The sequence below is a fragment of the Scyliorhinus torazame genome, chromosome 14 (assembly GCF_047496885.1).
Source record: "Scyliorhinus torazame isolate Kashiwa2021f chromosome 14, sScyTor2.1, whole genome shotgun sequence".
In the NCBI taxonomy this organism is placed as follows: domain Eukaryota; kingdom Metazoa; phylum Chordata; class Chondrichthyes; order Carcharhiniformes; family Scyliorhinidae; genus Scyliorhinus; species Scyliorhinus torazame.
Genome location: NC_092720.1, coordinates 129,232,512 through 129,243,828, shown reverse-complemented (window position 1 = coordinate 129,243,828; position 11,317 = coordinate 129,232,512). Strand labels below are relative to the sequence as shown.

The 11,317-nt window shown below is 42.6% G+C and overlaps 1 protein-coding gene across 2 annotated transcripts in view; it reads right to left on the bottom strand.

Moving 5' to 3' along the window:
- Positions 1-2,711: 2,711 nt before the first annotated feature.
- The window catches only part of ubxn7 (UBX domain protein 7), a 148,187-nt gene continuing 139,581 nt past the window's right edge, over positions 2,712-11,317 (bottom strand). For both annotated transcript variants that reach the window (XM_072474894.1, XM_072474895.1), the window contains exons 10-11: positions 9,415-9,494; positions 2,712-5,623 (exon numbers count right to left, since the gene is read on the bottom strand). In XM_072474894.1, the coding sequence (XP_072330995.1) occupies positions 5,462-5,623; positions 9,415-9,494 (242 nt within the window). In that variant the 3' untranslated portion in view covers positions 2,712-5,461. The remainder of the gene's footprint in view (positions 5,624-9,414; positions 9,495-11,317) is intronic.

Here is an 11,317-nt window from a genome sequence, read left to right as displayed (position 1 = left end):
CCGGGTGTGTCTGTCAGAGTATTGTTTGTGTGTTTGTCAGAGAGAGAGTGTCTCTGTTTGTCAGAGTGTGTGATTGTGGGTGTGTTCATGTATATCAACACTAAATGGCATCTCTACGCATTCTGGGAGAAGCTGAGAAGTTGATGTAGAAGGATATTGTGAAGTTGTGTTAGAGTGTAGGTTATATATTAGAGAGATAATTAATTACTGTATCATAGATTCAATACTATTATTTTGTTAACTGTTACTCAGTAGAGTATGCGAACCATTTCAAATAGTGGAAATTCATAACATGCTACCAGTAGTGTAAAATAAACTAGTTTTGATTTAAACATGTAGCTTTATGTTCTTTGTCAACACTACGACATTGGCTATCTTGGAGAACAATACAAGGAACATAAGTGTATGTGTGTGTTTGTCAGAGGGTGTGCGTTTGTCAGAGTGCGTGTGACGAATGAAATGGTGACTTGGTGATTTTCCGAAGGGTGATCGACGGTTTGGTTCTGAACTCCAGGAAGGAATAAACAATGTCAACAGATAAACCCAAGGAGTAAAAAATGGCAGAAAGAGAATGAAAACAATTGAGTCATAGAATCATACAATTTACAGTGCAGAAGGAGGCCATTCAGCCCATCGAGTCTGCACCAGCCAATGGAAAGAGCACCCTACCTAAGCCCAGACCTCCACCTTCTCCCCGTAACCCCACCAAACCTTTTTTTGGATTTAGTATGTCCCAATAAATCTCCACTGGTGAACAAGAGAAGCTAGGATTGCTGAAAACACCATCAAGAGTTTTGATTTGGAGCTGTTTATTGCACCAGAAAGACTCACATTAATCCTAATGTTTCTTTGATAAACATGAGATGACAGGAGCAAAAGGTTAGGGTTAGAAAGAGAAACACAGGTTGTTTAACATTTTTTTTTTTTTTTTTTAAAGAGTACCCAATTATAGAATCAAAGAATTTACAATGCAGAAGGAGGCCATTTGGCCCATCGAGTCTGCATCAGCCCTCAGGGAAGAGCACCCCACCCAAGCCCACACATTCACCTTTCCCTGTAACCCAGCAACCCCATCTAACAGGGCAATTTATCAACGCCAATCCACCTAACCTGCACATCTTTGGACTGTGGGAGGAAACCAGAGCACCCAGAGGAACCCGCGCAGACACGGGGGGAATGTCCACAGACAGTGATCCAAGCCGGGAATCGAACCCAGGTCCCTGGAGCGGTGAAGCAACTGTGCTAACCAATCTGCTACCATGTAGCCCAATTCATTATGTTTTCTGATTAAGGGGCAATTTAGTGTGGCCAGTTCACCTACCCTGCACATCATTTTGGGTTTTGTGGGGGTGAGACCCACGTAGACATGGAGAGAATGTGCAAACTCCACATGGACAGTGACCTGGGGCTAACCACTGTGCCACCCCACAATACAGGTTGAGCATCCCTTATTCAAAATGCTCTGAAAACCACATTGAGCGACAAAATCATGTTTCTAGTCAAAAAAATAACATTGTGTTCACCCAAGATCTGCTCGGTCTGCAACGTTTTGCAACTATACCTATACAGGTATTCCAAAATTCTGAAAATTACGGAATCCCAGACACTCTCGGCCCCAAGCATTTCAAATAAGGGATGCTGAACCTGTATTTCATATAGAAAACTGTTAAACTGGACACGTTTATATTCAGATCTCTCTCTACAGTTGAATTGTCATTCCGTCTGATGTGTCTTGTTCTGTAGCCAGTGTGGGATATAGATCGTTCCCAAGCTCACTCTGACCACTTCTATCACATTCATTTTCTCGGTCTGAATGAGAAAATGACAGAGACCATGTTAGTCATCAAAGTTAAGGTTATATGTTAGGGTCACTCGTAACTTCTATCACATTCATTTTCTCGGTCTCTGTCATTTTCTCTCCCTGTTCCTATTAGCACTGTTTTCCTCTTGTCTTTTCATTGTTCCCAGAGCAGAGGAGGGAAGCCACTGTCAAGGTTCAACTTGCTTCATAGGTGCCAAGACACCAAGATATAGCTGGCAGGCACATTGCAGCGTCTCTTCGACAGGAAAGACAAGAACACGGAGAGACACGGCTGAAAGAGGTGGAAAGAGAGGTTGGCGTAAGACCAGAGCCATAAGTTCCCCACAGCAAAGGCCTGTGTTTCAGTCAGCAACTGGAAATAACTCCGCTTTTCTCAACAGATGCTGCCCGACCTGCTGAGTATTTCCAGTATTTCCTGTTCCTTTCAAATTTCCAGCATCCACAGTATTTGGGCTTTCAATGAGCAAACAGTTGGACATTTGCGTCAGAGGTTCCAACTATTTTGATAACACAAAATAACTGAACAAGATCAAATTAACTAAGAGATAAATTAAAGAGACAGTCCCAAATGGTAACGGCCATAAACAAAAGACAAATCACAAAGGAAACTTAAGATATTAAATCAAAATGTGATTAAAGCCCCTGCGGTGTCCAACAGGCATGGAAGGACAGTGACCAAGGCAATTAGACTTCACCCATAGAATGTTTTTGGATATTTTTTCTTGCGCCCCAGATTTTTATGCTCTTTAATCTAAACTGGAACAGATTTTTTAAAAAGATGTAAATAAGCTGCAAAAAGGTTACACAACTTTAGCCCATTCCTTCTGTTCTTCAACCGAGGTATCTCACTAAAAGGACAGCTTAAAAAGTACACTTTAAGAAGCTCCCGTTTAAAAAGCAAACTATAAATTTTATTGAGGTTACAAAATGTGACACTGGTTGATGCAATCCTGCGATGTTCTCTTCAAATTACTCAGCAGTTTACTGATTCACTTGGTCAGATGTGTGGGGACTTTTTTGATCTCAGGATCATAACGCAGCCAGCGTATTGAGGGGTACAACTTCACATTTCAAAAACATTGAACAACAACTGAAGCAGTATAAAACCAATAAGTAATGACATTACAAGACATGATTTTATATTTTGTAGAGTTTGGTTGAAGAACTGAGTCCAGGAAGATGCAATGTTTCACAGCACTCATCTGCATCCTTTTAACATAACACTGGTTTCATAGGACAGTTACAAGATGGGGATTATGGACAGGGTCATACTTGTCAATTTGATACAGTTACAGCCCAAACATAAGACAGCAATGTGTCTTGTAAATAAGTGGCCAGAATGAAAAATGGAATAGTTTATTAACTTTCAAGCAAACGAAGAGCAGATATCTGCTCCCCTGCGTAGTCACAATATCACCAACATGTTTTCTTATATATTTTAAATATTTCCATATTCAGCCTGTGGACAAGTGGCTATTTTTGTTTAATTTGTACTTACTTATTTTCGTGGATTTGGGCATCCTGTAATGTTGGTCACTGCCAACACAATGCGCACCAGTTTTGTCCAGCGTGGAACATCAATACAGTACGCACACACTCTCTGGCTGATAAACCACAGGGGTATCCAAAACCCTCACTGAGCCAACACCAGTAAACAATGCTGCTATTAAACACTGCTTATCGCACCCAACTCGACATGGCAGCGCAGTCTCTTCCAAAATGGCTCTCTTCCCCCCCACTAAAGACACATACATGCCATTCTCAGTCATATGCATCCTTTCCTCAGGCACACAACCCATTTACCGCAACCGGACTAATACTCTCGTACCGTTGCCCATTGTTATCTGCCTTCCCTCAGACAATACATTCCCAATGTTACTTGTCCTTCCAACAGTTTGCCTAGATGTGTTTGGTCATTTCCTCTCTCCAAAAAGTGTACATTAATATACTAGCTGTTTCAAACAGATTACATTCCCCACCCCCCCACCCCCAATTCTATAGAGACACACAAAGTCTTCCCATGCGATTCATACTCTTCCTGTGAGCAGGCAAAACTCACACCGACACCTGGGATTTCCAACTGTGATACATGTTTGCCAGCACATCATTGAACTGTGTGTCAAATCCCTTCCCTCCTCTATCAGGCACTCTCGCGCTGATCGGGAAGAGTGAACAGAGTCATTAAACTCTAATCATTCCCTGCAGGACAACAACCATATCGCCCACTCCCAATGTGTACCATTCTATTCTGCACCCATCCTATTTTGTGGTGGAAAATTCCTTTATGTTCTTTATTGGTGGTGGTGGTGGGTGGGGGTGTTTAAACCCAGGAACTGTGCTTCAACCAAATAGCCTCTCGTCCACACCCTCCTTTACCCCCATCATGTGATGGTCAGAGGCTCGGGTGGATCCTGAACAGCTCTCGCTGTGCGGGTTCCTGTGTAGGGTCTCACCGAGCTTACCACGAAGAATCCCGGATCTATACAAATAAAACCTCTCTACTGGTCTTGCTGTCTGGAGCTCTAGATCCTGGAATACCTGATGCAATCACTCAAGCTTTAACCATCACACACACACACAACACAACGATGAGCAGGATCTAAAAGAAATTCAGTAACTGTGTAGAATTCGTTGAAAATGATGTGCTTATACCCAGCGTCAATGGCTCTCAACACTGCATGGGAATACAGAGCTGTGTAGAATCCCTCAGAACTAATCCTGCTGTCAAGGAACTTAAACATATTGCTCCCTTTAGTTTAATGTTAGGGGCTCCATGGATTATGGATCAGGACTCATTCCTTCTGCCGAATAGTCCGATTTGTCTTGGGGGTTCCCTAAAGCATTTGTTCAGGAACTATGTTGACCTTCTCGGAATGGTGTGCTTCAACTGTCAAAACAATTATTCCACAGTAAGCCCTGTGCCTCAAAGAGCAGAGTGAAGGACACTCGGGGGGTTTCCCACCTCCGATATTTGATTCACCGGGTGAACACCAGACAATGCTGCAAATCTTCCCCGCCCATATTATGGCTCACAAATTTCAAACACAGGCCGGTAATTTGGGTTGTCTGATGGCGTTAGGGCAATTGAAGATGCATCATAGTGAACAACAGCAAATTCCTACCACGTACTTACAGCCTAAATAAGTAACACTACCAAGAGACAAAGTCAAATCTTTTCAGACGACAGTTGGTCTTATCCCATTTCCTCTTTCCCCAGCGTTTGGTGTTGTCGCATGGCCTTGGTGGGGGAATGCTTCCTCCTGGTATTCACAGTGTTACTCCTGTGAATTTTGGTTACGCCAACTCAATAGCACTACCAAGACCAGATGTTGTAGAAAATAAAGAGTAATATTGCTTGACACAGTCAGCTCAAGCATAGAATGATGGGTATTTATTAACAAAAGAAAATCACATTCAGTGTTCTCTGGTCCAGTAAAAAGGGTTCTTCTTTTGGGAATCAAAAAGTATTAAGAAATGAGTGTGGATCTCAAAATCTCTTCACAGGTCAGTGGCCTTAGTAGGTCCAGTAAAAGGTGAAGACATGTATTTTCCGTTGTTCAGGTTGAAGCCAGGTTATCACCATTTCCAACAGGCCAGGTCTTCCAATATTTGTATAAAATGTTTTTTGCGCTCTTCAAGTTAATTTCTCTCCTGAACAAAGACAGTTTCCTGAGGGCACAGCCCAGCTTCCTGCAGTGTGATTTCATAGTCCAAGTGGGAAAGCTTTCTGCGTGGAAAGTTGGTAACCAGCTCAAACCGCTCATTTGGATATCCCTTCGACTGGATGTGTTTGACCAGCGCCTGGGGCAAAAAAAAAGAAAAATAGGGTTACACAGAGCTTCAGGAGAACCTTGCAGCCACAATGCAGCTCTACAATCAGTCTCTATAAACCTCATTCATAGCTGCTTTGTGCAACAGTTAATCCTGAATTCTACATCATGATGGTGGCACAGTGGTTAGCACTGCTGCCTCACAGTACCAGGGACAAGGGTTCGGTTCCAGCCTTGGGTGACTGTGTGGAGTTTGCACTTTCTCCCCGAGTCTGTGTGGGTTTCCTCAAGGTGCCCTGGTTTCCTCCCACAGTCCAAAGATGTACAGGTTAGGTGGATTGACCGTGCTAAAGTTGTCCTTCAGTGCCCAAACATGTGCAGGTTAGGTGCGGTTACAGAGATAGGGAGGGGGAGTGAGCCGAGGTAGGTGCTCACTCTATGGGCCGAATGGTCTCCTTCTGCACTGTAGGAGTTCTATGAACTTGATGTCACCCCAAAAGGGCATCTAGTATACCCCTTCCCCACCACGTGTTAGCAGGAAACTCTGTGTAGGGACTTAGTTACTACATTAGTGTCTACTGTCCTGTAACTCAATGGCTACTCAAATATGTACAAATGAACGTATAAACACTGTCGTCAACTATATGGCCACTATGTAACTCTCATCATTGAGCACACAATCAATAATCAAGAGTGATGCTACCATTATGCTACAGGATTGATCATTTTAGTTTTGGTACGGTGTTCTTCACGAGAGACTAGAGTTTACCTTTCAGGTTAGCTTCATTGTCAAATGAAATTGGTATCACTTTTAAGGAAAAATGTTGAGCTACAATCCCTTACAGCTCCCATTTATCCCAAATCACAGACTTTCAATGATTGGAATGATTCAACTGAAAGGTTGTGTCAAACAGAGAAGAATGTTGTCATGAAATATTTCATTCATCCAAATCAAAAGTCAGTTACTCAAGAGGGTAGGAATTTTGCACAGGGTGCATGAAGAATGAAGTTATAGAGTATTAGATCACCTTCTATAGGTGTGGGCTTGCTCATTCTTTAAAAGGAATTCAACCATTACAGACAAGCGATTGGATGACTGCCCAAATGGACTGGGGGCTGGGCTGATGACGGCGATAAACACATAATTATCTTTTAATATATGGCTGTTTAGCAGCTATGTCAAGATGGTCCATCCCTTCTCAACTACTGCTGTTTACAAGACCCTGGTCTAAAGAGTTCTGCATATAAAATATTAAACTTAAGGTGGCACGGTGGCGCAGTGGTTATCACCGCTGCCTCGTGCCGCCGAAGACACGGGTCACTGGACATGTGGTGTTTCTCACATTTTCCCCATGGGTCTCACCCCCACAACCCAAAAAGATGTGCAGGGTAGGCGAATTGGCCATGCTAAATTGCCCCTTAATTGGAAACAAAAATTGAGTACTCTAAATTTATTGTAAAAAATTAAACTTATGACTGCATCAAATCAACAATAATGATAGATAAGAGAGACCTTTGTTCATGGAGACTGGGCTACATACAAGTAATAATTCCAACACTGTTCAATTCCTAAGTTTCATCAATCTTTCAATCGCCAAATAAAATGAATTGGCAAAAACAGTCCAGTGTTTGCTGATCTTTCCTACATCTTGTGTTGGGACATTGTTATTAATCTGTTGGCTGCAGGAGATCTACATGAAATGAATGAGTTTGAGCAATCTCACCTAAATCCAATAGATCCTGTGCCAGGAATATAAAAGAGCCCCTATCTAATATTATGGGAATGTTAGGATTCTGCCTTCTTACAATAAATTACAGGTATACTTGAAGTGCACAATCAGCATTTTTCCTGTAAACAGTCAGCGAGGGACCCTGGACATATTAAACGTATTGATACCACATTTTGTTCAATACGCTCCAGTGATTTGCCAGCTTTCTTTTTTCATTCATTCACAGGATATGGGCATCACTGGCAAGGCGAGCATTTATTAGCCATCCCTAATTGCCCTTTTTGTGAAATGGACCTCCATTAACAGAACTGTAAGTTAAAGTAAGGTAAAATCGCCATAGATGACCCAGATGACCATAGGCTGCTTTTCCCTTTTGAGGGGGAGAGCTGACTGATGGTGATTTAACCTGAAGATTACCACACCTCAGGCGAGGGACAAGGTTGAGAAGGCGGGGCCTTCATGAATAACCTCAGCTGGTACAGGAATTGAACCCATGCTGCTGGCTTTGTTCTGCATCACAAACCAGCCCACTGAGCTAAACTGGTCCCCACTTAATAAAACTGTAAATTAATAGAACAAAAACAATATACTTTGGTGCTGGAAATCTGAAATAAAAAATACAAAAACTGCTGAAAATACTCAGCAGGTCAGACAGAAAAAGAAAAATCAGATGATCATTTATCAGAACTGGGAAAGTTAGAAGTGAAAACGAGGGGAAGAGTGGGAAAAAGATTAAAAAGGTGTAGTAAGGGTCTGACACATATAGGGTTAGATGTTGGACTGAGTATAATACCGCCCACACAGTGATCCCAGAAGACTCATGGCCCAGACCCAAGGGTCAGCGTGGTGTAGAGACGTGTGTAGACCCAAGCATGGAGCTACATGCTCCTAGCCTGTACCCTTTACAGCACATGTGCAAATAAGTCTAGTAGTTAATAAGAGTTACTGTTAACGAACAGAGGGATACAGAGTCTGCTTTAAGACATAGCTATCTGTAACCAAAACTCTACAACAAAAGGGAAAGACAGAAGATAGGACGGAAGACGGAGATTAAATTGCAAAAAGATTGATGGTGCAAGGCCAAAGGGAATGGTAATGGGACAAGTACAGAAACAAAAGATGTGTCCAGAGGAGGTGCGAATGGCAGAATGGGGAATAGTCCGAAAGGAGAAACTAGAGAAAAATTAATTTAAAAACCCGAATGGGCAAAGAAAAAGGGAAACAAAATGGGGGAAGGAGCTAGGATCTGAAATTGTTGAAATAGTACTTTAGTAATGTGCAACATGAAAAAGCTCTCGAGGCAAATTTGTCCAATAAATGCCCTGGGTTGTTCTACATATCAAGTGGACATGGTATGAATATTTCAACACACCCGCTATTCTGGTTTGCAGTGATCCTAGCGACCATGCTGCAGTGGTTCCCCCTGGTTTCACTGCAGAATTGATCATTTGTACGTGCAGGATGAACAAATATGGAAAGCATTCTTCTGATCTCTATAGAGATCTCTCTATTTAAAAAAAAATCAACTTAGTGTACCCAATTCATTTTTTCTAATTAAGGGGCAATTTAGTGTGGCCAATCCACCTCCTCTGCACATCTTTGGTTTGTGGGGGCGAAACCCGCACAAACGCGGGGAGAATGTGCAAACTCCACACGGACAGTGACCCAGAGCCGGGATTGAACCTGGGACCTCGGCGCCGTGAGGCAGCAGTGCTAACCACTGTGCCACCGGGCTGCTCTATAGTCTCACTAAGTTAAGTGTTATTTAGTCAGCTTGCAACCTTGGTCCCAATGTAATTTCTAATAAGCAGACAGAGCCAAATAGAAGAGGTTGTAGCTCACCTACACAAGATGTTTTATTATATTCGTGGAATACGAATTATAAGATGGGCTTATGACCAAACCATCACATTTCCACCAACCTATCCGAGTCTGCACCTCTCCAGTTCATCATTGTAAAGATCTATGGCTGCAGTAGATCAGAATAGTTGGTCAAGTGCCTAAAATGTTTTCTGGTTCAGCTAGTATAAATATTCTACTCCATTTTCCTATTTCCCCTAAACTCCAGGAAGTTGGCATAGTAATTACTGACCAGTAGTTTTGCTTGAGCTGGGAGTGCAATCTGTTCCCTTTGTCCATTTGGATATCGCAGCATCAGGCTAGCCTTTGGTCCTGTTTTAAGACAACAACATACAAGGTAATATTATATTCATTATCCACATCAGTTAGTACAATGCCAGCTTATTTGTCTATGCTTCATTCAGCCAGCAATAAATTACACTATCCGCTTCTTCCCAGGTGTTAAGTGTGTTTAGGGAACAGGTGCAACCTGATAGGAAATCTGACAGTCAATACAGAACTGTTGATCTAGCCCTCCTTTTAAATCTGAATGTGTCCTTTAATATACTAGACTTCAAGAAAAGCAACATTTCAAACCTTTCAGGCACGAGAAACTGCTGAAAAATCAGTGAAAGTTCAACTCTGCTGCCAGAAAGGCAAATTAGTGCAAGATACACACTTAACGAAGGCGAGGATGAGCCGGCTGTTTGAGGAGGTGGAGGATAGCTCTGAACGGTGTGGGAGGGGCCCAGCTAATAATGTTCATATACTCTGGTCCAGCCCGAAGTTGGAGAAATTTTGGGGTCGTTTTTTAGCACCATGTCAGATGTCCTGCACGTGGATTTGAGGCCTGGTCCCTTGGAGGCCATATTTGGGGTGTCAGATCTGTCGGAGTTGCAGACGGGTGCAGGGCAGATGTTTTAACCATCACCTCATTGATCACCCGCAGTCAAGTTCTGTTGGGGTGGAGGTTAGCTTCTCCCCCCTGTGGCTGGGAGATCTAATGGAGTTCCTGTGCTTGGACAAGGTGACATTTGCTCGGAGAGGGGCAGATAAGGGGTTCCACAAGAGATGGGGTTTGTTTACCTTACACTTTGGTTGTCAAGGGTGGGGGGGGGGGGGGGTGAAGCTTGTGTTTTTTTTTGTAAAAATGTTGAAAACTGGAATAAAAATATACTGCAAGGTGGCGGTTGCTACAGGTTCATCACAATTAGGGTCAACATGCGAGCATTTCTCAGGCCTGGACCAGTCTAGTTAATAGAGTTTAATTGGGGCATCACTTTGTTTGTTCCAAGTATCTTTTGTCAACCTTTTTTATCCATCTGGGAATAAAGAACCAATACTGACTACTTACTTGGCAAGTTTGTCATTCTTTAAAATGGGAATCATTCATCACAAGCCGCACAGATGTCCTGGTTAGCAGCAATGAATCTGTTATACATCTGTTATACATGATCACAAACATGGCCCACCCTCCCTCAATACCAATGTACTTTTCGCAGAAGGAAAGCATCAGATATCCTGCATAAATCCACATCCAGTAATAGTATAAAGAATTAGATTTCTCAATAAAATTGTTTGTCTCTTTGCAAACAAAGAAAGTTGGAAAACATAAAAGACAAAGCTTAGTTTACCCAGAACTTGAACAAGAAATAAGTCAGAGTTATGATTCATGGTGAGATGTTTATAGCAATTTCTTTTCAAGAGTTTACGAGGTCTTGCATTCTGAAGTGAGAAGTTCTACTTTTTGGAAATTACCACTCAGATGCTTTGCCTCCATCCATCCATCCATCATGGGAAGGCAGTGGCATAGTGGTATTGTCACTAGACAAGTTAAGCAGGGACCCAGAGTAATGCTCTGGGGACCCAGGTTCAAATCCCGCCACTGCAATGGTGAAATTTGAATTCAATTAAACAAAAATCTGGAATTAAAAGTCTAATGATGATCATGAAGCCATTGTCGATTGTCGTAAAAACCCATCCGTTTCATTGGGTGGCACTGTTGCTTCACAGCGCCAGGGTCCCAGGTTCGATTCCCGGCTTGGGTCACTGTCTGTGCGGAGTCTGCATGTTCTCCCCGTGTCTGCGTGGGTTTCCTCCGGGTGCTCCGGTTTCCTCCCATGGTCCAAAGATGTGCAGGTTAGGTAGATTGGCCA